The sequence below is a fragment of the Plectropomus leopardus genome, chromosome 10, assembly GCF_008729295.1.
Source record: "Plectropomus leopardus isolate mb chromosome 10, YSFRI_Pleo_2.0, whole genome shotgun sequence".
Taxonomy (NCBI): domain Eukaryota; kingdom Metazoa; phylum Chordata; class Actinopteri; order Perciformes; family Serranidae; genus Plectropomus; species Plectropomus leopardus.
In genome coordinates, this window is record NC_056472.1 from 11,959,734 (window position 1) to 11,987,643 (window position 27,910).

At 39.8% G+C, this 27,910-nt stretch overlaps 2 protein-coding genes across 2 annotated transcripts; one reads left to right on the forward strand and one right to left on the reverse strand.

The window, feature by feature from the left end:
• Window positions 1-531: 531 nt before the first annotated feature.
• LOC121948789 (GRIP and coiled-coil domain-containing protein 2) lies at window positions 532-26,750 on the reverse strand. Its single transcript, XM_042494255.1, has 24 exons — window positions 26,575-26,750; window positions 25,749-25,811; window positions 25,524-25,608; window positions 25,353-25,429; window positions 25,167-25,271; window positions 24,515-25,019; window positions 22,048-23,903; window positions 21,020-21,080; window positions 20,773-20,873; window positions 20,374-20,472; window positions 19,020-19,139; window positions 17,343-17,507; window positions 16,489-16,593; window positions 15,046-15,208; window positions 13,703-13,803; window positions 13,346-13,423; window positions 12,786-12,923; window positions 10,825-10,946; window positions 9,462-9,638; window positions 9,087-9,295; window positions 4,899-5,126; window positions 4,253-4,392; window positions 1,907-2,108; window positions 532-1,391 (listed from the first exon to the last, which is right to left on the reverse strand). The coding sequence occupies exons 1-24, from the start codon at window positions 26,578-26,580 to the stop codon at window positions 1,318-1,320; spliced, it is 4,980 nt and encodes a 1,659-aa protein (XP_042350189.1). The 5' UTR covers window positions 26,581-26,750; the 3' UTR covers window positions 532-1,317.
• On the forward strand, window positions 2,144-4,238 carry tmem223 (transmembrane protein 223). Its single transcript, XM_042494256.1, has one exon. The coding sequence runs from the start codon at window positions 2,530-2,532 to the stop codon at window positions 3,331-3,333; it is 804 nt and encodes a 267-aa protein (XP_042350190.1). The 5' UTR covers window positions 2,144-2,529; the 3' UTR covers window positions 3,334-4,238.
• Window positions 26,751-27,910: the final 1,160 nt, after the last annotated feature.

The following is a 27,910-nucleotide window of genomic DNA, read 5'->3' on the forward strand; positions in this document are numbered from 1 at the left end:
TGTTTATGGCCTAATCTTAACTTTTTACCTCTGGTGATTGCATTTAGGCTTCAAAATTCCTGAAAATTATGTTAATTTGAGGATTATTTCCTGAACAAAACATGTAAGTATCATACACTTTGGTTTGCCATTGTTTATTTTCTGCAAAAATCCAAAATACAATGGAAAAATCCCATTGTGGCCACAGTGTAGTTTGTTTATAGCCTAACATGAACTTTTTACTTCTGCTGATTGTGTTTAAGCTTATGTTTATTTGAAAAATTATCTTGCTGAACAAAACATGTAAGTATTGTTTGTGTGTCACAGAGTTTATTTTTGGCAATAATCCAAAATCCAATGGAAAAATCGCACAGGCGTTTTGTTGAGGGAACCAGGGCGGTGCTAACTTGTGGGTTGGCTTACAGAAAACCATCATCCCTGCAGCACTGTATTCACTTACTCACACATACCTAACATGACTGCTGATTGTTTCCCAAAGCATGTAGCACTTGAGTTTTCTTAATGTCTTTTTTCTACCTTCCAGACAACAACTAGTAAAAAATAAATGTTTACTCAGATGTATTAAGCAAGTTTCATTTCAATTTTCACACTGCAAGGAATGGAAAACAGTCCGCCTCTTAGGTAGTAAAATCACATTCAAAAATCTTCACCATTTAGGCATACCCTTTAAAATTGTTGAAAGAAAGCCTATCTAATTTTTACCAAATAAACTAAAACTCCACTATAGTAGTGAACAGATTGTGCTACACAGTCCAAGCCCAAGAAAAGTGCAAGTAAAATCTTGCAAAGTAATCAAACATCTGAAAATTATATTAAAGTTATATCATGCCACTCACTACGCAGTTATCCCTTGATTAATTCCTCCTCTCACAATGTGTGCACATTATGCACATTATACAATGTTTTTCATGGTGCATTATAATGCCTTATGAGTATCACTTCAAGGAAGTGTTACCTTCATGTCCAGTGAATATTGTTATAAATACACGTGTCAACAGAGGAAGACAGAAATGTGTGAGTTGACTTTCATTGGTAAGAGACTTATGTAAGTATTGCACTGAAAAATCAATATTTATGTCATATGTTTTGGTTTAATCTCTACCACAAACTTCCTCATTCTCCTCTGATACATCTTTAGCTCCCCTCTATTGTGTGCCCATAATTTTGTAAATGCCCCAGTTAACCTCCTACATATGCCACTATTTCAAATGTACAGCATCACTGCTTAGTACATTTATTTCACAGAAAAAGGACCAGTAACATCTAAGCGCTGTGCTCCTTTTGTTTTTGTTGTTTTTTTTCAGTTGATCATTAAGCCTATCTGATTCCAGACCAGCTGTGGAGATAAGATGTCCAGCCTGAGCCCCGAGACCCAGACTCCTCTTCCCCACCTGCACAAAGGAGGTCAAAGAACATGTAGTTAGAAATTATGCATGAGTGAGGTTTAAGGCTTTCTAAAACCATTAGACCAATTTTACAGAAAATAAAATTAAAGAAAAACAACAAACATAAACATGTATTATTTGAGGTTATGGAGAATTGTGCCAAAATATTTGTTGTAACATAAAATATGACTTTATGGTGGTGTTAATATAAGAGGAATTCCATTTTTTTTGTTTTTAAATTTACCAATTATTAATTAAAGTCAGAAGAAAAAATTTGAAATCCCACATCAAATGTCTTAGCATTTTTAAGACTTTTGAAAGATTGTTTTTAGAACTTTTAGAATCAATTAAGGCCATATTTAGATAAATAAAATCCATGCCTTTTAAGACATTTTAAAGATCTGCGAAATCCTATTCTGTCATACTTTTTTTGTGGGAAAAATCATGATCAACAGATATTTTTTAGGATGAACTAAGATGCTGTGTGTGTGCATTTTCAAAACCTGTTCACCAGCACATACCTTGTGCAATAGCAGCCAGTTTGCTCTTCTCCTCTGGACTGAGCTGCAGCATGGTGTGAATGACGGGCAGAAGCGCCTGCCTCTCGCTGCCAGACTGCAGGAAGATGAACTGCAGCAGGACGTTCTTCAGATACTCCAGGTTGGCCACGCTCTTCTCCCTCTCCTGGTTTCGCTCGAGACGACGCACTTCACTCTTCAACAACTAGCAGGTAGAATGATTGAATGGGCAGAGAGACAAAAAGATACCTATAAGCCACAGTTCAACAAGAATAGTTTAGTTTTAAATATGTTGAAATTATATATTTTTTTAATGTTTTAAAATTAAAACTATGTCTGTAAAACGTTCTGTTAAATTCAATACAATATGATCATTTAAAAAAAAAAAAAAAAAAAGATCTCGGGGGCGGAAATGATTTTTGGTCAGCGCCACTTTCCGTAACCCGACACCTTACGTCACACATAACAAGTATGGCGGCGCCCTCTGAGCCCTGAGCTGCAGCTCTCGTGTGTCCGGGGAGAAGCATTAAAACGTTAGTTATGGTAGCCATTTCTTAGCGTCTAATATCGAAGCTCTCTTGTGAAATTAATGTGGGAGGATTGACTCGATTTGTCGTCGTGAAAACATGGGTTTGGAGCGGCTGCTGTGCCGTTCACTGCCGTGTTACTCCAAACAGTTTGGGCTCGTTAATATCCAGCAGAGAGGCCTTCACAATGCGCCGATGTCCGCACAGACTCCACCAGGCTCCGCCAGCGTGGCGACATGTTTATCGGGTCTGTGCAGCAGGATATTTCTTCACAGCGGCCGCCTCGGAGCCGCTCGCAGGCAGCTGTGTGTCCGCCGCAGCCTGTGCTCTTCCTCGGCCCAGCCCTCCAGAGATGTCACCCTGTTCCTGCACGACAGGACGCGCTTCTTCCGGCTCCTGTCGCTCTTCTGCGGCGGACAGTTTCTCTTCTGGACTTACATGAGCCACTTCGCCTACACCGGGCTCAGAGACACAGGGGCCGCGACAGAGAAGGGGAGAGCCAAGGCGCCCAGCACCACGGGGCTGGCCGGGATGTGGAGCTTTGAGATGAACCTGGGCTCAAACACCTGGAGGTACTGCTTCACGCTGGGCTGTCTGGCCATCGGAGCAGGGATCGTCGGGCTCGGGTACCTGTTTTGCCGGCGCTCTGTCAGCCAGGTGGTTTTACACCAAGGTGGGAGGATGGTGACAGTGTGCACACAGTCACCTTTGGGACCAGACCGAGGCCGGAGGATAACAGTGCCGCTGTCCCAGGTAGCCTGTCATGCTCACAGACACGAGTCCCCCTCATTCATCCCCCTCAGGGTCAAAGGTCACAGGTTCTACTTTCTTCTGGACAAAGAGGGGACCGTGAGCAACGCCAGGCTGTTTGATATCACTGTCGGGGCTTACCGGCTTCTTTAAGATGTGGTTATTACGCTTTTGGACATCAAACACCACATAAATGCTGCTTCGCAGATGTGACTTTAAAGCTGCCAAACTAATGTGCCAGTTTCTGATTGTTTTGCTTCGATTAAATAGAATCTGAGATCAAATATGGACTCATCAAGGTTAATTTCTACTTAGGATCAAACTTGGCATACATACCCAAGTCCACACTGTCAGAACTAAATACTGTAAGAGGGTTTCTAAATCTAGGAAGTGTGTTTAAAATTATTTTATATTTAGAAACACTTATAATGAACACTTAGGTGGTCATGAGAAACCTGGAAAAGTCATGGAATTTCACAATTTCATCAGGGCTCCCACAGTCATTAAATTCCTGGAAAGGTTATAAAATTAAAAAAAAACAAAAAAACAACCTATTTTCCAGGCCTGAAAATGGTTTGGCATTAACAGAATGTTTTGGACAAATTTTTAGTATCATGTGATATATATACACCAATAATAATAATAATCTCATCTTAAACTACGGAAATAAAGTAATGGAACGAGGTAAAATATTATGAACCTATGGATCTTATGGAAAAGTTTTGAAAATTCATTGTTAAAATGTGTGAGAACCTTGTCTCATTTTCCATGCCTGGAAAAGGTACATAATAAGTAAAATCCTTCAAAATTATTGGGAAAGTCATGAAATTTCGTTGTGTGTAATGAAATGAATTCTTACAGGAATCGTGTGTGGATAAGCATTCATGTAATGTCACGTAATAAAGTACTTTTTTGGAGTTGAGTGTACTATACAATTATACATGTTAGAAGTACGGTTGCAACTGTGTGTGATTTTCATGGTATGAAAGCCATCTCATAAAATATTGTGGTTTCACAGTATTACAGAATTCTTATTATTATCATCAGAACGGGTGTGTGTGCATATACATACAGTGATCTGCTCCATGAGAACAGCGTTGGTGGCCTCAGTTTCGTGCAGGAGGCTGTTCATATGCTCCATACTGCGTGTGGCTGTACTCAGCTTCTGACTCAGCTCCTCTTTGGTAGGCTCCACCGTCCACACAAACGGCTCTAGAGACCAAAACAAAGACACACACACACAAGTTAAAGATCATGGTTTTAGAAAGTCACGGGCATAGCGATTTTCCAAAGTTTGGGCCTCAAGTAATCACATTTTTTCATCGATTACATCGCATGGCATAGCATCACATTTGAGTGACAATGAAAAATAGATGAAAACTTTTAGACTTAACTTTAAACTTCTTTTTTTAGAGGTAGTCTAAAAGACATCTGAGGTTTTTAATAATCTTCAAAAACTCTACTATATTGCCGCATCAAAAGTATATAAATGAATAATGAATGAATAACAAGCCCTCCACTAAATAGTAAAGTACTTTTTTAAAATCTATTTCCAAATTTATATTCCTTGACCAAAACAAGGTGGCAACAGGTTGACTGACCAACTTTGATTGCCATCTTCAGGTTAGAGATTGAACATGTTGGGCAGGTCAAAAACCAAACATGCTGCTTTTCTAAACTAAACACATTAAAAGGTGCACCTCCTCTTTCAAACGAACCTTGTTTGGGGTCCGGGGACATGAGAAGCTGCTCCAGAGAGGGCAGTGGCGTGGCAGCAGGTGAGGGGCTCTCAGTCTCAGTGGTCTCCATGCCTTCACCCTCCTCCCTGGCCATGGACTGGAGGTCACTGAGGGCCATCAGGTTCAGCCCTGCCTGGTTCTGATCTGTGTTTCTGCGCTGGGGGTCTGACGTCAGGGGCTTACGGACGGACGGGACCGCCACTGAATCTGAAAGAGTGTAAAGGTATATATATTTTTGTTATTTATTGTTTAGCAAATTGTTTATTGTTTAATACAAGCATATTTAAAAGCACATGATGAGGTTCAACAACGGAAAAATAAAATTCAGAGTTAATATATATGCGGTTGAGGCTGGGCTGCATAAATTAGGATCAACTTAAAAACTGGTTAAAATCACAGGTTATCTCAAATTTAACGGCCCCTTATTATGCTCATTATCAGATTCATACATGGATTTTTGATTTCCACTAGTACATGTTTACATACTTAAAGAAAAAAAAAGTTTCCACATACTATCTGCCTGAATACACATGTATTAATACTCTGTCTAAAATGCTCAATTTTATCACTTGTCTCTTTAAGTCCCCCTCTTGAGAGAGCTCTGACTGATCCGGGTTTTCCACATCTGCCCATTCACTTCGATGCAACCGCCACTGTAGCTGGGGAATGGCTGTAACAGCACTGCAGCAGCAGTTTCCACCTTTAAATAAAAGAGTTGTGACATCACAGCTTGACTGAAGTCCTGTCAGCTCTTTTTAAGGCAAATTTACTGAATACGGGATGCATGTAGTTCTCTGTGGATTGAGCATTTTTAAGCTTTTACGGTATTTATATTGCAACTATACCTACTTTATAATTTTAAAAAACCTGGAAACAATGTGGGACCTTTAAGTTTCAACTATGACTAACCCAGATCCTCATTGTTGTGGATATGCAACATGACTTTACAGCCAATAATTAAAATTTTCATTATGTTAAGCACAAAAATGATGTTCATTTTTTGCTGTCTGATGTTTCCCAGTTTGAAAGGTGCAAGGTTAATAAATGCAAAGTAGAGAATAATGTTGACATTTTTTTTCTGTCTCTTTTGACATACTGCTGTGATTTAGCATTATGAACAATCCCTTATTCCCTCAACAAAATCCCTACTTAATCACCAAATTGAGAGTCAGTGTCCTACTTCATTGTGACATGAGGGGGCACCAGACACACTCTCGTATTAGCCAGTTCAGCTGGCATAAACAATGACAGCAAGTGTGAGGGGAAGGGCAAGAGGGAAGGGTGAGGCGCCTGAGAGAGTGGGTGGACAAAAGAGAAGATTATGATTAATGGACCTGAGACTGAATCAAAAGACCAGACACTAAAACAATCCCTCCCCACCTTCCCGCCTCCAGTCTGCTCCTCTACCTCCTCTCTCTNAAGAGAAGATTATGATTAATGGACCTGAGACTGAATCAAAAGACCAGACACTAAAACAATCCCTCCCCACCTTCCCGCCTCCAGTCTGCTCCTCTACCTCCTCTCTCTGTGCTGCAAAGTGAGAAGAGCAAGATACTAAAGCCCTGCTACATGTATACATATGTGTATATATATATGTATATATATATATATATATATATATATATATATATATATATATATATATATATATATATATATATATATATAGTTGTGTGTAAATGCATTAGAGTTTGACCAGATTTAATAGTCTGATCAGGATCCAGAAAACCTAAAAACTAAAAATTAGGCTGATGGTTTCCTGATGGTTCGAGGCCAGCAGAGAGCTAAGCTGGAACACTAAAGTGAACATTAAACGTAAGAACTCACCGTGCCAATCGACAAGTGCAGTAAAAAAAAAAAAGCATCTTTAGCATATAATGCTGTGTTTGCATAATGCTGCCACTTCTTCTTTTCCTTTCCTGACTCTTGACAAAACTCTCCTTATTACACAGAGTTTTGGATGTGCACAGATCGAACCAATCTAATATGTTACAGGCTCTAACACTTTCAAGAGAAATCAAGCTGTATTGGTAAATGAAAGCTTTGAAGAGGGAAATGGACACCAACTCATATTAGCATGAATTTCATGAATCAGATTAAGACTGAGTCTCTGCAGAGCGTCTGCGACAGTCAGCAGTGAAGACAACAGCAGAGAAAGCTGCTGCCTTGATTGGTTTCCAACTCGTAAACGACTGTCTTGAATTAGTATTTGTATTTATGCACTGTTTGACTTTAGATTAAAGAGTAAATGGGACAAAACATGACAATGAACATAGATCAATTTTACTGTTTGTTACAGCTGATTCATATAAAAAATATATGAGGCCAGTAAAATTTGTCCAGGGGCCAGCATGTTTTATGACCCACCTGCCCAATAGGGCCAGTAAAACACACTGATATTGAACCCTTCTGCATTTTCACTGCTATTAAATCCAAATACTGAAATAACTAGAATTACCTCCCACGTGGTTGTATGCCTCGCTTATTTGTCATGCTGTGCTTACAGTTGACATCCATGTCTATTAAAACATGGATGCTTCGTACATATCTCCCCCTGGCAGCAAAGAAGATCTATACTATCAGCACAGCTTCAAGATTAGTTCTCTTCCTGATTTATGACGTTGAATAACGGTCAGAAAAATGTTTTTGCAGCAACGTTATGATGTCACAGTGAAAGCGACCTTTAACCTTTTGGAAATAAAATATCATCACTCAATCATTTTATCATGTAAGACATTTGTGTGCAATTTTGTCATAATAGGCTTTTGAAGTCCTGAGTTATGGTCAAAAACATGTTTCGTGAGGTCACAGTAACTTTTGACTGCTCAATTCTGATCAATTCTTTCTTGGATCTGAGGAAATTCATTCTTCATATATTATGTTCACAAGAACGTGACAGAAGAGGTCAAAGTGGCCTTTACTTTTGATTTTGATTTTTTTTTTGAAGAAATTCCCATAAGGAGTTTTTGAGATATCGCATTGACGAGAATGGATGGACATATAGACAACCTGAAAACATAATGCCTCCGACCATGACTATTGCCAGAGTGGAGGCACATAAAGGCTCAAATATGACTTTCAGTTGCAGCAAACACTGACTCTGTGTATCAGGCTAATCCTGGCGTGCATGTGTGAGTTGCTAATGATGAGTCTCTCCAGATGCCACTGTGAGCTGTTTACCACACTGAGAGGCGGGCACGGAGCTGAGGAGCCTCGCCAACACCTGGCCAGGCTGGAGTGACAGAGAAGACTACACACACACACACACACTTTCCATTCTGCGACATTACTATGTGTGTATTTGCTGTTTGACTCCAGAGGGCAGCTGTGTGGGAGGTGATGAATGAGCCTCCAGTGCTGCTCTACTGATAAACACACCAACATGCCGCTTCCTCTGTTCTCTTTCCCATCATTCCTCTCACAGGAGAGCAGAGTAAACAAGATAGAGAACTTCAACACTCTTAGCACTTGATGCTTTGATGGAACTCTTTATGTGATACCATTCATGCACCCCTTGAGCTTCCTGCTGTCTATTTACGCAGCAGTCACTTTCTGGATCACTCCGCTGCTTCGCAATATCAGATACATTTGTTACCTCACAGTTTCGATTGCTGCTTCATGTACAGCAGGATACTCAACCTGCTTTGCTTGGGGGCCACTTTGCAAAATGATAGGAGGCCAGGGGCCAGTTGTAGCAGCCCCATAAATGTTCTTAGGATTTTAGGACATTTCAAGGATTTAAGGAGATTACTAGGATTTTAGCAAGTTTTCAGGATTTGAGCACGTTTCTAGGTTATCAGGACATTTCTAGAATTTGAGAAGGTTTCTAGGATTTTATGTTATTTATAGAATTTTAGCATGTCACTGGGATTTTAGGAAGTTTCTCGGATATGAGGACACTTCTAGGATTTTAGGACATTTTTAGGATTTTAGGCCATTTCTAGAATATTAGGGCATTTCTAGGATTTTAGGCCATTTCTAGAATATTAGAGCATTTCTAGGATTTTAGGACATTTCTAGAATATTAGGGCATTTCTAGGATTTTAGGACATTAGGGGCTTAGTTAGGACTTAGTTGGTGCAGTAAATTGAGCATCACTGATGTACAGAATTGGGTACTTTAAGCCTGATTCATTTAAAAGGATTTTTAATTTGCCTCCTTGCTTACTGTTCTGGCTCTGCAGGTTGAAGAGTTGCTCCTCGACGCGGGTCAGTTGGCCCTGCAGAGTCTCCACTGTTGCCCGGTGGTCATCCTGCAGCTTCCTCAGCTGCTCCCTGTAGGTCTGGCGCTGAGCCTCGATCTGGGAAGACAGGTCAGTCTGAGCCTGGGACAGATCTGACCTCAGAGCCACGTTCTCCGACTGCACCGACAGCAGCCTGGAGGTGGAGACAGAGTCAGAGGAAATTAGGACCCTGCTCATAAGGTAGAGAACCAGCAGCAGTGGAACATGACAGAAATGCACTCTTGGGATACAAAGGTAGATAAGAGAACTTTTAACACAGCTATCAATAGGAAGAAAACTTTAGAGACTAGCTAGCTCACCTCTCGCGGAGCTCAGCCTCCTTGCTGATGGTTTCCTGGAGGATTTTGTTGTGTCTCTCCAGCAGAGTGTCGTGTTCAGTCTGGAGCTGCTGCAGCTCTGCCGTGCTGCTCTGGAGGCTCTGCTGGCTCTCTGCCAGCTTGGACCTCAGCTGCTCTACCTGAGAGGACAAGTGCTCCCTGCCAGACACAACACATATTCATTGTATTCACATCATTGTTACAGTGTTGTCTGACACAAACTACGAGTCAGAGTTCATTTTAAAGGTCTGTTGAGTAGCTGCCTTTGTACTGAACCCAGTTGGCAGGAGAAAATGTTGGCATTATACTTTCTGTCGTCCACAAATGTTACATTTGTACTTTCCTGTGTGAAAATTTTATGTTTTAACTTTTAATTTTATGTTGTGACAACAAGGGCTGGGTATTGCTTAAAAAAATCACAATACTAATATGCATGCATGTAGTATAGCCATACTTTTGAATGTTTTGGTGGCATTTTGGCACAAAGAACTACCAACTCTGTCAAATTGGCCACACTCAACTTTGCCACACCACAGACTGTATGGGCTGTTGATGCAGCTCTTAAACTCCAGCCAGTCCAGGGTTTCACCACAAATTAATTCATTTGTGGCTGCCTGGCACGATTAAAGCTTTTGCCACCACAAATAGATATTCTATTTTTGGAGCTGGACCTTTCATTAGAAGCACTGTTAAAATATATATACCTTTTAGTTATTTATTGCATCACACTCTCAGAGAGCAGAACACACTCTGGACACAGATGTCCAATAGCCATCCTGCCTGGATCTCACAACATCCTCCACCCCCTCCTCCTCCTGATGTGAAACTTGGCTCATTTACATGTAATCTCAACTATGTCACTTTAGACATGTTGATATGGTTGTTATGTCCAAATGTAACATTTCTCTGGTTTGCAGAAACATACAATGCCTACTCTTAACTCTGGCACCTGGGCTGTTGTACCTGCAATTCAATTACATTAAAGTTCTTTCTCATGTGACAGGACTGCCCACCCTCTCGATGTACTGTATCTGTATAGGAAAAGATTAAGCCGTGTTATCAGACCTGATCCCAGCACGGATACTGCAGCTAGTGTTGGCTTGTGTTAAACAACAGTTACAAAGTAATTGTTTGTTTTGATAAAAAATACATCTTCTGTATACTTTTAAAGTATTTTTCACTGTGTCGTTATTAAGTCAGCTTGCATTTAGGTGCTTTCCTGGGTGTGTATCTGCTTATTTTGAGGTCTATTCAGTTACAGGATGCAATTCATAATTACTCTTTTAAGTAGCCTACCAGGATTTTCCTTTGGCATCCATATTTGTTTTTCGGGTGTTGTCCTTACCTCTCTAACTTGCCAGAGTCTCCTTCACTCTGAGCTGTGGTTTTACTCTTCTGCTGTTTGAGCACATTGTGGACTCTCACTTTGTAACCCTCAAACTCGCCAGCTGTTGCCATGAGCTCAGCCTGAAATCAGCACAAAGATTAAGCACAGATATGAGGTGAATAGCACAGCACACATTTACTGTTGAAACTTTTATGCCTTCTCAAACGAGCAAAAAATATGCAAAAGAGTTTGACAGACTGTGAAATATGAGTAGATTTATGGTCATCTTTTCTGTTGGACAAGTAAAAAGTAATACTTGAGTTTAATCTCATTGATGATCATGGTATTAACTTTCTTACTTTCTTACTTACTTTCTTAACTTTCTTCCTTTGACAAAACAACTGTAGAGACATCATTTCATTGTGACTAACCAGTAAAAAGACCTGTATTCATCTTCATTTTTTCACGAGACAAGTAGTACACTCAAACTCACTGTACTGAACCCTTCTCTGAACAAAAACCGTTAGGTAACCGAGATAAATAAAAATAACAAGAAATCACTGTCTTTCTCTCTAATACTTGTGTTTCAGCTCATGTGCATGACTATATTTTTAAGATTGTCTCTAATAAGTGAAGACTCAGCTAAGCTTCCTTTACTTATATAGGCTTGCGCATTTGCCATTTTTCCAAATATATTTCCCACAAAGTGATCTTTATGCATCAACCTCTTACAAATAACAGGTGATTTAAGCCATCTACCAGGACTGCACTCTTACATTCAGGTGCTGATCAAACATCCATATAAATATCTGACATAAGAAAGTTGAGTAGGTATCAGCAATGGGACGAGAGTGGTCAGGAAGGAGACCTAAGCAAGATTAAAAAAACAACTTCAAAGGCAGGACAGAGTACGCGCTGATTGAGAAGTACAGAAAATAAAAGAAAGGGGTACGAGAGACTGAATGAGCTGAGCGTAATTCCAGTGTTACCTGTTCTGTAAAAAGATTTAACCACTATGAGATGTTGAATTGTTTTTTTTCCAGTTTAGTAGAATAGTTTTCTTGGCAACAGTTACGGCTACATGTAAAGATGTTGTGGTTTATTTTGTGATGTGTCAAGTTTGCCCCAGTTTGAACAGTTTAACAGCACCACAAACTAAAGCCTCTAAAATTACCATTAATTTTAATGAACACCTCTTAGGATGGTGGGAAAATGTATTCTCTACACTGAGTAGCAGTATAAATAGACAACAGTAAAAACAGAGCAAACAATCTACTATATACTACATTTCACTTTGTTAAAACAGTTTGCTTATTGCTTCTTGGCTGATTGGCTGTTTGCAGTTTGACAGATAGCACATTTTGGGGTGTCTTTAATATAAGACAAATTCCAGTGACATCATACTGGTGCTTAAACAAGCAGCTGATTAACTGTTTAGTAATTTGATAGAAAATCAACTGACAAAAAAAAAGGCTTGATAAGGGACTGTTTAAATCATTAATTGTGTAAAACATTTTCTGGTTTCAGCTACTCAAATAAAATAATTTTAAACTCTTGGGAAGAGCAAATGAGCAAATTATAAGTTGTCACTGTGGGCAAAACCTGAGACAGGCATTTTTCACGTTGTTTTGACATTGTAAAGACTAAATGATTAATCAAAAATAATTGGGAAATGAATAATGAAAACAGTCAGGAGTTGCCGCCCTGTGACTGAGCATGAGCTGCTGCAACCTTCAGTTCATCAAATCTGGAAATGTCTCCTGTAGCTGCAGCATCTCAAACACTGCTGCTGCTGCTCTTTTCTTTTGCCCCATTCTGGTCAAGCTGTTCAGTGATCAGTGACTGTATACTCTCTGTACTCTATAGGTGTGTCTATGTGTATACAAGTGTGTTTAGTCGAACCCTGTTCATGTGTGCGTGCATGCGTGTGTGTGTGTGTGTGTGTGTGTGTGTGTGTGTGTGTGTGTGTGTACGTGTACCTTTGCAGTGTCTCTCTCCTGCTGCAGGGTGTTGATGCGTTGCTGCAGGGAGCTGCTGGTTCTCTGTTGTTGTTCCAGTGCCGACCTCAGCTGCTCCTGAAGGCGATGGCGCTCAGCCGTCAGCTCGCACACCTCAATCTTAACACATAAACACATGCACAGTTTATTATGTGACTTTTGCAGGGCTAGTAAATCTAGCAACTTATTTGCCCGATAGTCCAAGGAAAAAAAGAATTAAACATATCTTATCTTCCACTGCATATGATAAGGAGCGAGTCATTTCACTTCTCATCTCTGTTGCAACTTGCACACATGCAGTACCAATTAGACTTTGTTGTTATTTGATAAATGCTAATAAATAAAACACTTACAGGCAAGAAAAAATGTACTTTGGGCAAGCAGATTTCAGACCCACATGACTTGCTTGACCAGGCGAGTAAACAAAACAAAAATTTACGTTGAACCATGCTGTGTAGCAGTGAAATGCGGATTTGTAGCCATACATTTTATAAAACTGAATGACAGAGAGAAGTTTTTCTAGACAGTGCTGGCTGTTTTACCTTAGTACTTTCTAGCTGCTGTTGGCTAGCCTCCAGCTCTCCTTTCAAAGAGGCCTGCAGCATCATGAGGGAGCTCTCCTACACGTATGCGCGCGCGCGCACACACACACACACACACACACACACACACACAACACAAAACAAACAAAGTGGAAATTTAAATGCATACACCCATGAACGTAACATGCCAATAAATAACTACTCCCAACATCTTCAAGGCCTCCCCCACCATCATGCCCACACATGGTTGCATAACACTATTTACATTCATCAGGCAGCAAACGTTACACACAGCAATAAGAAATCCTATGGGACACACACACACACACACACACACACACACTCAGAGAAACAGACCTGCATCTTGGCATCGGCCACGTCCTTCTTGGTCTTCACAAGCAGCTGTTTCATCTTGGAGGTCTTCTCCTCCCCCTGATCCAGCTGGGACTTCAAAGCCTCTGGAGAAACAAATACATGCGCACGCGCGCGCGCACACACACACACACACACACACACACACACCACACACAACACACACACAAAATAAAAAATGTTTTGGTGAATACATAGAGTACATACTGTACTGACATTTTTCCTCATTACGCAGCTTGACAGTGTGGAGCAACAGGAAACATGGAGAGAGACTGGAAAACAACATGCAACAGAGGGCCCTGCAGTTACATAGCAGACAGTAAATCATTAAAGCTCTACAGGAATAGTAAATGTTTACCATCAGTGAACGCAGACTGGTGTTCTTAAAACTTTACACTAACACTACACTCACACCTGCAGTATACTATATATTACTGTGTCACTATAAAATTAATCCATTAAATTAAATGTCAGTGATCTCTGATATGCCGGCTCTGATTCAGTTTGTTCAACTGGTGAATACCACACAGCTAATAGGTCTGATATGCTATGACGGCGGCAGCGCATGTAGATGCAGCAGCCAGCAGCTCCTCAAAAGTAATTTCGTTTTTTAAACTTGATTTAAAAAATGACTAATAAATCTACCTTCTACCTCTAAATCTTTATATACCAATTCAATGGAGCTTTGCTGTGAACCAAGTACCAAAAGTACAAGCACAACTGATTATTTTAACATGATGCTTTGTCAATGGTACTTAAGTAAAAGTAAGTAATGTACTTTAAGTATTAAAAGTAAAAGTAACCCAATGCAGAAAAATCTTTTAAAAAAAAACACACACGCCCAAAGAATCTCAAAAATTATTTTAAAAAAGTGGAAAAGGAAATATATAATATATATTATATATATATGTCAAGTGCTTTGGTTGATATATATATATATAAACCACAACAGAAAAAGACTTAAATGTTTATAAAAATAGTTGGGGGTTAATTCTCTGTGAATCAATGGATTGATTAATCAACTCACACTGTAGCTGTGCTTGTATAAACTGCTGGGTAATTTAATTAATAACCAAGCATCATATTTTCTAAACTCGTCTTGTGATTTTTTTTAATGCAAAAATCTTAATATGGAAAGTAAATAAAACTTTCAGATTAATGTAGTGAAGTAAAAAGTAGAATATTTCCCTCTGAAATGTAGGGGAGTATTAGAATAAAGTAGCATGAAAAGAAAATACTCAAGTAAAGAAGAAGTATTTCAAATTCATACTTAAGTCAAGTGCTTGAGTAGATGATTTTACTTATATCACACCACGTGTCACACATACCGATTTCCTGTTTGAGTGTGTCCTCCCTCTGGGTCTGTGTGTTTATCTGAGCCTTTAACTCCTCAGCACTCTCATCTCTCGCTACAAGTTTGGCGTTGAGCTCTTTCACCAGGCGTTCGTAGTCGGCCATCTCCATGTCCAGCAGGGAGTTCTGCTGCGCCTCCTACAGACAGAGCCAACATGCTACATCATTACAGGGAACAAAGCTCAAATCTCAGTTCCCCGTCAGGCAGGTCATTTATCTCGAACTTTTAGGATAAAATGTGGTTTAGAATTAAAGATCATTTTAAACAAGTGACTTTATTTACACCCAACATTTAGCTGACCATTTTACATTGTGTACAATATGTCGTTAGAATTTTTAACATATTAAAAAATTAATTTACGCAGTCAAATCTAGTTGAAATTTAGCAGTTATCCAATTCCTATGGAAATTACATGGATATGACAATAAATCTGTGTCACTGTTTTCAAGAGACTTCTTTTTCTGATTGTGTGAAGGCTCACGGAGCATGCCCTCTATACGCAGACCGAAATTTGCTCCCATTTATTCTGTATTGTAAGCGACTGATTTGCTGCAAAAAGCACGGAGGGGTACCTAAGATGCAGACCAAGCTGGCAGCACAATGAGAGGGCGTGAAAAATTCAAACCTTGCTCACATCAAGACAGCGACTGGCGGGGAAGGATGAATACAACTTTGTGACAATTGGTTGGGTATAGTGTGGCTGCACCATTGAGGGGACTGCGGTAGTTCTCACAGTAATTTTGGACCTGGCCTTATAAATATTATATACTGTAATTACAATCCTAGACACACACAGTGAAAAAATTGAAGCAAGGTGATATTTTTGTAGATATCTGACTGTCCCTTTTCTTAATTCACAGTTTTATATATTTGTGTTGTACTTATCATTTTATTCTAGCGAAGTTTACCGTTAAAATGAATTATTACTATGTATCTAGTAGTATTAGTAGTATGTATCTTATTATTATTTCTAATAATATTGCTCTACTTTAACTCACTTCAACACTGTACATATATATTTATCACTACCCTTCAATAACAAACTTTCTGGGATCTTTGCCAAAAATAAAGAATAGAGCCCAGTGAATCATTATTTGTTTTTTTAATACTCTTAAAAAAGCTATCGTTATCAACCCCAAAAAAAACATGTTTGTTGGGCTGTACTAACAATGTGTATACATGACATGAGGTCAGACCTCCTGGTGGTGTCCATGCACACTGCTGTACTACGTAAGTCTCGACTAATGGAAAAGAAACAGCAGCTCCTGTGCTGTGGGCTACAACTGCTCTCTTTCTCTGAGAGGTGCTGCTGTAGCTGCAGGCCAGCCATCATCAGTCCAGTCGCTTGACTGAACAGGCCCTCAGAGACACTAGAGTTTGAGAAGCTGTGTGTGTGTGTGTGTGTGTGTGTGTGTACCTTGCGTAGCTGCTCCAGCTCCTGGGCAGTCTGCTGAGACTGTTGCTGCTGCTTGCGGAGCTGGGCTGTCAGCTCTTCAACCTCCTTCATGGCAGATGACAAGTCCTGGCAAAGCAAGCAAACACACATACATGTGCACACAATGGGGTTTTCATACTGTATACTTCATAATATTATATCAACCTTAAAAAAAAAAAAAAAAACAACATACAGCAGTTTAATAGTCCAAGCTGATCTTAACTTTTACCCAATGCATGTGGCTCTATAAGGATCAACTAAAATCGTAGACATTATAAGCGAGGTGGACGTAGTCACCGTGACTTCACCCATATGTTTGTGGACTACCACTCTGAAGCCTTGAGTTTGTTATTTTGGCTGTCACCGTCTTGGTTTTTTGGAGCCCGAGGTGTACATATTTGGACAATAGGCGGGAGTTTTGGAGGAGCAAGGGGTGGATTTGACAGAGAGCAAGACAACACCACCGTGGCAAGGACTTGTCAATCACAACGAAGTCACGCCTTAAAGCATACTAAAGTGTACCTTGCTTTAATAGCTATTTTACTCTAAATGGGCCCATAATTTAGAAAATGAACATCGGCTGTGTTGCTGAAGATTTGAAACTATAATTGGGAGCATAAACTAATTAGGAAAAGGTTCACTGAGGCAATATATCAAGTGAGAGGTAGGGTCATTTTTTCATAGACTTCTATACAATCGGACTTCTCTTTGCAACTAGCAGAGTTGACCCCCTATTGGCCAATGAAAAGAATGCAGATTAAAGGCACTTCTGCACAAGCTAGTGTATGGGATATGGGCCCAACTAAATACTGAAAGTACATATCATATATTTCTACCTTGATCTTCTGTTCTTTCATCGCTCTCTCAGCCATCAGGTCTTTGTCCAGACTGGCTGACTGTCTCTGCAGCTCCTGGTTTTGGGCTTCCAGTTGCTTCACTATGTTCCTCTGGGTCTCCACACTGGCCAGCAGATCCTCCTTCTCACTGCTCAGTGTCTCCTTCTGCAAAAGCACAAAACAATTCATCTTACCACCCCTGTTAGGTGACACCCAAGAATGTAGCCACTCACTCATTTGTGCACCTTTAATTTAAGTCCACTAAAAGTGCTTGTTTTTGTCACTGATAGGCTCAGATTGTTATAAGTGTGTGACAACATTATGAAAAGGGTCCCTTCAGAGATAGACCTTTTTGTTAGCATAAGATCCTTTCTGTTTGACCAGGAAAAAAACACTGATATTTCTATTGCCAAGCACCCCAGAATCCATTTAAATAAAGATTCATTTTAGTGTTTATAGAGCCAGCATATTTTCAAATTTAACTATGTGAATTTAGGGTTTATTTCAATCAAACCAGAGTTGGTGATTGTTGAAATAGCGGAAAGACAAACAAAAATGTTTTTTGAGTTTTTTAAAATTTTGAATGTAGTGTGTTTTACGATGGTAAAACGACACTTTATTTAAATGGGCACTGGCAAGTTTGACGTTAGTTTTTGGAGCTGTTTCCGGTTACACAAAAAGGATCTTAATATTTATCTTTTTCTATCTGCAGTGATCCTTTCCAGAATGTTGTAAAACACTTACAATAATAATCTGAGCCTGTCAGCGGCCAAAACAAGCACTTTTAGTAAACATAATGAGATGGTGCACAATGGCTCATTAACATGACATTACAGTGGGCTGCAGCCCTCTTGCTCAAAACTGCCCCAATTTCAAAAATGTTGTTCCAATTACTCACTTCATTACAAAAACATCGTAAAATAGTATATAGGTTGAAAAATACCAAAGTTACTCTACACGATTAGCTTTGTATCACTGGCTCAGTTTACTTGTTTCAGATACAAGGTTTTCACCTGAAGATGCACATGTAGGCAAATACGCCACACCTGCATGAACACACGTGACACATTTGAAAATCATTCATGCAAATCTGACAGCGGCAGGCTCTGAGGGCCTTCTCTGCAAGGAGCACTGAGCCAGCAGCAGCAGCTACCTCCCATCATCTGTCAGCCAAACACTGAAACTATGATCAGTAAACAGAGATGTCCAGACGTACTCTTAGATCCCTGACGAGCTTTCAGTCTGCCTGCCCCCTCCTGAGACCCATGAGTGCACACAAGAATAAACCTCTGTCTCAGAAAATGCTGTTGCACCCGCACACAGCAGATGGAAGCTATACTCCGCTCCATTTACCTGCCTGTTGTTCTCTCATTGGAAAGAGACAGTTATGAGCTTGGGGGAGAGGAGTATATATAAACAAAATTTCTCCCTAGCTCACCCAGTCACATCTGATGGGCTATTTGTGGGCGCCGGGCCGTCAAGCATAGCTGGGTAAAGTGTCGCTGGCTAAAACGACTCACTGTAAATCAGATGGAAACTGAGTTATGCGAGAAGTATTGGAGAGATGTATTGCCAGACAAAGTGGCACTGCTCAGATTTACTGGAGGGTGAGAGCAGTTTGTGTGTTTGTTAGTGGTAATGTGTGGGTGTGTGTGATTGAGTGTGTATCTGTGTTACCTGTGTGACAGCACTGCTGAGTCGTTTGGTCAGCTCAGCAATCTGTCTCTCGGCCTCCTCCGCCTTCTCTCTCTCTTTATCCAGTTGCTCTGTCTGCCTGTCGTAATCTATCTGCAGGTTCTACACAAAAACACATACGCTCATTGGTTACTGGAAACCGCTTCAACAGCTCGCTGAGGGTAACACTATGCATCTCACATATTAGCTGCATTTACATTTGAGTGTGGGACAAAACTCTCATTAGATACAACAGAGTGGTTTCTCATTTAATGGAGACACAGTCGTAAAGCACAGTGCAGTCTGGGGGCTGCTTATGGAGACCTCTGGGAGTGACATCAGGCAAAGAGGTGTGTTCGAATGCAAGCATGCTTCCACTTGCCAATTGGCAGCAAATTAGATGTGCATAAAATGAATCAAATGTTTAACGATCAAAACTGTCAGTTTCATTTTGGGTCAGTTTATGATGGGCCTTTGCTTTAAAGGAAAAGAGGATGGAAGCTGTGTTTGGGAGCAAGGCATGTATAATCAATCTATGTATTCTGATGTCCTATAAACCAACAAACAGAAAGTTGACCCAATGCTTCACTTTGAATGACAGCCCCCTCAATTGAATAAAAACAAATGCATGAAGAAATATATAAAGAAAATAATTCATGGAAAACATATATGCAAAAATACATGTTAAATGAATAATAAATACATGTAAAAAATTATGAATTGAAATTTATATATAAAAATAAATAAAATCTAAATTACATATTAATTTAAAGCGGTAAATAAATAAAAAAGTAAAATAAACACAAATATCACTTTATGTCACATTTTATTGGTTAATTAATGCCTACATTACTCTTTAATTTTATTTTTTTTATACATTTAATGGTATATTAGTCTATTTATCAATATATATTTAAGCATTCATCTATTTATTATTGTCTTTTGTTTTCTGCACTAAGAAATATTGGTTATATTACATATTTATTCATGCTCTAAAACAGAACAGTTTACTTTTTCAGTACATCAGTTGGCACATTGATTGAAAAATTGCTTACGGTAAATGATGCACCGATACACGACTGTAGGTTAAAAAATACAATTCAACTTTTGGTGAGGGGATGAACAGTTTAATACTCAATAGTTCAATGACAACATAGTTCAGTGATAAAAAAAGTTTTTGATGAATAAAGTCAAGTCAAATCTGAAAACAAAGGCTGTTTTTCATGGTTCCTGACATCTGACATCATCACCCAGCAGCAGCTATTTGCCTCCATCTCTTTGTGGAAGTAACTTTTAGTCACTGATTAAATGACAGAATTGAAGCATGAGCGATCATCTGTCCCACATAATCACCTACCTTGTAGCCTTCAGCGCTGTGAATGATATCTTTCATACAGCTGTTCACTTTCTCCCTCTCTGCTTTCAGTGACTCCACTTCTTCCTTGAGGGATGCAACCTAAAAAAAACAAAATAAAAAAACAATGTAGAATCTATCTACAATTCATATCAATATTTATGAAGTGTCCCCAGCTTAAAACAATACTTTCTTATACTAAAATCTTGACAAAAAGCAGATTGTTTGTTGAGCGTTTTGACATTTAAATTTCTATCAGAATTTAGTTTATTTTTCTATTTAAAAAAAATCAGCAGGAAACACTGTAACTTGTAAACTTTTCTGTATTTACTTCTTGTTAAAATGTCATGCTCATGCTGTTAAATAAAAGGAAATGTGTCGAAAGGTCATGCTTCACTTTACCTCTTTCTTACTGGTTTCCAGCTCCTTCTTTGCTTTGATGGCAACTGCCTTGATTTTGTTCATCTTCTCATCTTTCTCTTTGTGTCCTTTCTCCAGGAGAGCTGAGGGCAGCAGCAGTTACAATGTGTGAGTAACACTCTGAATTTATAATCTATAATTTATCACTTGCTCCAACGAGCAGGCGAACTAAATTAGATTTTGAAGGATCATTTATTTAGCTAAACAACAAGAAGTGTCACCTCCATACCTATTTTATCTGTGATCTCACTGACTGCATTTTCCTCAGAGGCAGACTGAGCAGATGACTCCTGAGGGAGAAAAGTAGGAAAGAGCAAAAACATAATAATAAGAAAAGAACCTCTAATTACACACTAATCATCATTGTTTTTAGGGAAAGCACTGAGGGGGCATTGAGCTGCCAACGTAGCTGAGTTATTTTCATGAGAGAAACATTCTCTAAAAAATGTGACAGAAAATAACAACTGCAATATTTATAGAGCTGCAAAAAACATTTCATTTATCTATCAGTTCATCTGGAAATTATTTTGGCAGTTAATTGAGACAGTTGTTCAGCATATGAGCTGTAAAATGTAAATGATCATGTCTGATTAAGTAAAAATATGGGCAATCACAATTCATTACTTAGAACGGTGGTTCCCAACAGGTCCAGCTACTGGGTCCAGATTTCTCCTCAGTCATTAATTCATGGTCTGACCATAAAGTGAAATTATCACATAATCAATTAATTTTGACAAAATGTAAATAAAATGTGGGCTTTAGACAGACTGAAATATAACATATTGCAAGAATAAAGTGCAGTTAGTTAAAACCAGGATTTGAGGACACTGGGAGCTGAGCCCAGAGCTCTGCAGGAAAAAAATGCCAAAATAAAACATTTTTGTGCAGTTGTTTTTTTCTTAAATTTCATAATTTTAATTTCAATTTTGCTCCTTTAAAAAAATGTTTTGGTGATTTAAAAAATATAGGCGATATTTTTTTGTCTAAAAACTTTTACAGATTGTTTTGGGGGGGTGATTTTTAAAGAGAACATGCATTCAAAAACCACAGGCCTGCCAAACTACAAATGACCAAAATGAAACCATTTATCACAGCCAGAAATTGCCTGTCATCCACCAGTTGGGAACCACTGCTTTAGATTATTTAGTCAAATATGATCAGTGATTATGACAAGGAGAATTTTAAATGACAAGTTGTCATTTCTTGTGTGTAAACATTATTCTAAGAAGAACCCGACAGACCACGAGCTCCACTCACCTGGATCGCAGCAATCTCGCTTCTTAACTGAGAAATGAGTGAATCCTTCTCTGTTAGCTGCTCTCTGAGCTCTCTTCTCTCCTCCTCCATATTTTCCATCTCTCTCTCCATCTGCCCTTCCTCCTTCTCCTCTTTCTCTTGAGCCATCAGAGAAATGTGAGCCTGCAGCCTCTGATTCTCCTCATTGACCTTCTCATTGACTGACTTCATGTCCTCCAGGTCTTTCTGCAGCCCCTCTGTGTCCTTCACCATCTCCTCCAGGTTGCTCCTCAACATGCTCCTCTCCTGTTCCAGGTCTGCAATACGAGCCTGGAGCTCTTTCTCCACCTCCTCTGATCCCATTACCCCTTGAGCCTCCTCAAGACGACTCCTCAACAGATGGTTCTCCTTTTCCAGCTCATCGACGCGCGCTCCGAGCTCCTCAACTTCTTTGGCGGAATTTCCGAGTGCTTCCGACCGATTTTCCTGCAGAGCTGTGATAGTGGCGCGAGTCTGCTCTGCCTCCTCTGCAAGGCAATTCAACTTTGTCTCCAAGTGATTCTTTTCAGATGTCTCCTGTTCTAGCTGAGTCTCCAGGGCTGCCAGCTTGGAGCCTAAAAGCTCATTTGTTTCGTGGGCCTTTGAAAGCGCAGAGGATGCCTCTTCCATTTTCTGGTGGAGTTCAGACTTTTCTATGGAGAGATCTTTGAGAGTCAACTCTAAAGCAGAAACGGTCTCCTGTCTTCTTTCCACCTCCTCTTTTAGCTGTTCCCTCTCCACTCTTAAATGTTGCACTTCGTCCTCCCTCTCTTCTTTCAGGCTTTTCAGCGCCTTCTCATTCTCCTCTTTGTACAACTGTGCCTCTTTCTCTTTCTCCTCAAGCAGCTTCTGGATTTCTTTTGCTCTCTCGTTGTTCAGCTTTTGCATTTCCTGTTCTGTGTGCTGTAGCTTGGACTGTGATTCGTCTCGCTCTTCAGTCAGCGAGTTGACCATGTCTTTCAGGTCTTGAGTCATGTTTTCCTTCATCTGCAGCTGTGAGAGGATCTCCTCGTTCTGCCTGGTCAGTTCTTCCACAGATTGCTTCAGCTCACACGCTAAAGTTGTTTTTTCCTTCACAGACGTCTGGAGTTTTTGGTCCTCGCCTGCCAAAACTTCAAGCTTCAGCTTCAGGTCTTCCAGGTTCTTCATCAGAGTGTTGTTCTCCTCTGTGCCCTCTCTCACCCTCACCAGCAGTTCATCCCTCTCCAGACTAAGTTGTTCCATCTTGTCTTGGAGTTCCTGTAAAGTACTGGCGCCCTGCTCTTTCATGGCATTGTACTGGAGAACAAAATGTTTCGTCTTCTCACCCAGTTCTGTCTCCACGCCTTGCAGTATGTCTCTCATGTGTTGACACTCAGCCACGGCAGAGTCTCTCTCTCTGGTCACGGCCTCACACTGAGCCCTCAGCTCCTCTGGATTCAATGGGTCCCCAGAACTAATTGTTGATTCTGCTTCACTCTGTTGCTGAAACTCGTCTTGGACTTCTTGCTGGTTCAGCGTTACAGCTCGGTCACTGGGAGCACTTTCCCGGTTCATCTGTAGTTCGTTGATTTTGAACTCCAGCTCTTCTCTCTCCATCTGAAACTCTTCCCTGGTCTTCTCCAGCTCTGCTTCGAGCTCACCCTTCACATTGCTGAGCAGGGTGAGCTCGTCCTGTAACATGGTGCTCTGGGCTTGAAGTTCCTCCAGAGCTGCTCTCAGTCTTCTGGTCTCTGTCTCCTCTCCATCAATATGGATGGAGTCACCCTGACTGTGGGCTGAGAGCTCCAGCATTTTGGCGATCCCTGAACCACGGGCAGGTTCCTCGTCTTCCTCCTGCACATCTTGCAGGAAGCTGTCTGGAAAAATAAGGTTAATGTTAGCTGGAAAATAATTCTAATGTCCATCTACTCAATAATGAATATGCATGCACACACGTAGAATTTATATGATAATACAATTAGAATATTATCAATTATTTGCCATTAATAAATAGATTTTTTTCTGTAGCCAGGAGCATAACCACATCAAATAAAATACTACCTCACTAAAATATGGCGACAGACTTAATTACAGCCCCAAATAAGTTAGGTTGACCTCCTACATGGTGTTAACTTAATTTCCATATCTGCGAACACATGGACACTAAACACACAGACGATCTATGGAGTCAGCAAAGTTTCAACTTGGATGCTCACGGTTCTTGAGTTATGGCCAAAACATGGTTCATGAGGTAACCATGACTTGACCTTTGACCTTCAACCACTAGATTCTAAGCAGTTCATTCTTTAGTCCATGTGGATGTTTGTGCCAAATTTGAGGAAACTCCCTCAAGGACAAGAACTAGGCTACCTCATGATGTCAGACGTCCAGACGTCACCCAAGTCCATCTTTTGATATATTTTTTTAAATAAGACAACCCTAGCAGCAGAAAGGACCTACTGTGCTTTTAAATGAAGTGCTGCTGTACCTTTGAGAGCGAGCTGTTCAGTCAGCTCCTCATGGAGCAACAGGAGACGCTCCCTCTCCATTTCACAGTCCTCCTCCAGAACCCTCATCTCCTCCTCATGCTGCAGACTCTTCTGATTCAACTCCTCCTTCAGGTTCTCCACCTCTTGTTGGGCCTCTGTCAACTCCCTTTGGTGGCTCTCCTGCAGCTCGGCCATCTCCTGGGATTTTTTCTCCGTCGTAGCTTCCAGTTCAGCTCGAAGGCTTTCAAGCTGAGCTTCTAAGCAAGAGCGGACTTCTTCCACGATCTCTTTTGCGCTGGCATGCTCAGCCAGGCGTTCTCTCTCTCTTTCGCTGACCCTCTTTCTGTCACTTTCTTCTCGCTCTTTCAGTAATTTCTGGAAATGAGCCACTTCTTCTTGATGTTTGCCATTACATTCCTCAATGCTGCTCTCCAGGGTCTTGATCTTATTTTGGTAATCTTCTATTACACGGTCAAGCTCTCCTTGCAGCATTGCTACATCACTCTGTACAAAATAACAGCCATGTTAGGACAATCTTGCTTAACTGTACGAAGACACGCATTAATAAATAGACTATAATTTACAGAAATAAACCAAATTGTCAGTGTTCAGAGCAATTCTCTAATATACAGAATTTGAGTTGTGTTTCACCTTGGCTTGCTGCTTTGTCCTCTCTAGATCTCTTCGAGATAGTGAAAGACTTTGTTGAGTTTCTGCCTTCTCCAGCAGTAAGGCATCCATCCTCTCAGTCAGCTCCTATTACATACACACCCATTGTTGATTTTAGCAGAAGAATAGCAGACAGACACATGATGAACCACTGCCCTGCAAACACACCTGTATCAGAGTTGCATCATCTGAACTGTTGTTGTTTTTGGATTGCTGTTTAAGGGATTCAACTTCTTTTTCCAAATCTGAAAAGAGAAATAACATTACATACTAGCACACTGACTGTTGGTCCACACATCCAAAGAGACAAACAAAAACTTTTATAGCATTTATAGCCACCTGCACATCTGCCCTTCATCTTCTGCATAGCAGCCATCTGCTTCTTGGCAAACTTGATAAGGTCATCTTTGGGCAGTGTGTCCAGCTGAGAAAAAAAAATACAAAGAAAAGAAGGTCATAAATTTATACTGCTACATATCTAACAATGAATCATATTTATACAAATTAAGACACATATTGCATATAGTATCTCTGAGCAATAATATGTTCGTAGATGTGCAGTACCTTTGACTTGGCTGCACCTGCTGGTGACGGAGCCGCAGACTCTGCTCCAGTACCACCAGGTTCCTGTTTCAGTGAAAGGGAAAAATAACGAAATGATAAACCTAACTAGGTTCAGATTGCAACAAACACATCCAAAAGCTTTGCAGGTGTGCTGTGTTTTGTTCGATCATTTTTTGACTGCTTGACTTCAGGGGTGCCCAATGGAAGACCAGTTTTGCAATCAGCTCAGTATTTCCTTTAAAAAAAATCATGAATTTAATGTTACTCTGCTTGTAGGTGAAAGTAAATCGATGATAGAGAATGTTTAAAAAGCTTTCTTTTTTTATTAGGGGACACTTTTCAATTCGGCATATAACAGACTATGTATAAGCATTTTAATTTTAGTTCTGGCTTACAGAAAGGTGCATCTTTCCCTGTGTAAACATTGACACGAATACACTGGATGTCGGAGGCGAGCAGTGTCACCAATTAAGACAGCTAATTTTATGTATTACGGTTAAGCGATATGGTTAATATATGATATACTGTACCAGAAAAATATAGTGTCAATGCTTCGGAGCAATATAATGTCCTTACATCACAAAAGTACCGAATCTGTCGGTATTCAGCGCATGAGATTAACAAGGTTTGGACTGAAGTACGCTGAGTAAACAGGACATGATTAGTCATTTAAACCTGTTAGTGTTTACAGCCCTGTTTCAAAGTCCGCCGCACCGCTATTACAATCGGCAGAGCATTTTATTATCAGCTAACTTTAAGATGCTTCAGGTACAAGTTGTGCCAGACTGGCTAAAGCTAACTCCAAAGCTCGACACTAAACATTTACCTCCATCTCAGTCGCAGTTTAGCTTCCTCTCAGTCGTCTGACAGGAACAGGGAGATAACCGGCGAGTCGACCGGAGAGAGTCGAGGCTATATCGGAAATATTTTTTTTAATTCTTGGATATTTAATACGAAAACATCCCCTATGTTTTTATCCTGAGTTATCAGGCTAAAGCGACGTCTTGCTTCCGCAAACGTCAACCACGTGACGTCAGTGTAATTTACGTCACACATTCACACAGGATCAACAACCATTGTATCCTCGTGCACAAGCGTCGAAAATTTATAATAAATACTGTCAAAATAACAAGCTTAAGAAAGTGTCCTTCAAATTATTACATAGAATATATCCAGGGAAGTTGGTGTCGGAAAGATCCAAGTTTAGTATTGATTATAAATGTGCTGTGTTATTGTGGGCTGGAAAAAGAAGGTATGTCACTTTATAAATGCATTTACACCAGAATGTTGTGCATTCATGCTGACAACTTTCTAAAAGGAAAAAAAGGATAAATCTTGAAATAAATATATTTGACATGATGTTATAGTATACCACCATGCCCTCTCATTTTATGCATGCATGTATCTATGTATATATGTATGTATGTATATTTATTTATTGATTGATTTTTTTTTTGTTGTTGTTTTTTCCTTCTGTCTTTGTATCTGTCTGCATTTTTGTAATGATCTTGAATTCTGTTATTTAAAAAATGTATCCCTGTACACATACACACCTCTAATGTTCTTTTTTGACTTGATTGTGATGGAGCATCATGTCTACACTTGTTGTGAAATTATATAATTTATCTTTGTACGTCTGTTCAATAACTCTTCTGAATTTATTGTACATTATTCATTATTATCTTTTATTTAAACTGTGGATATGAAAAATACTACTTAAAACCCTATTTGGCATCCTTTGGACACCTGGGGGTTCCAACTATCAAGCTATAGTCTGAAACCACAGTTGTATTGCATATTTTATACCTGGCCACCTGCAGTTTTACCTGGAGGCAAACATGTCATTAACCACACAGTGCATGACCTGGTGTCTGGGGGCCTCCAGCATGTGTCATAACAGAGTGATGAAAAGGTCAAATTAAGACCTATAACTGAGAGATCTGGATTGAAGGCCATTATTTTGCCCAGATGAGATTACAATATGGAAGCATGAGAGATGAATAAATACTGTCCATATAGCCTCTAGGACTGTAAGCTGGGGTCATACATTTAATAAACTGTTGTTGATAAAATGTAGTATTACACAGATGAGCAACATTTCATTGCATTCTGATACTTGGAATCATACTGAAAGTACTTTATCACATGGTACTTGAAGTGAG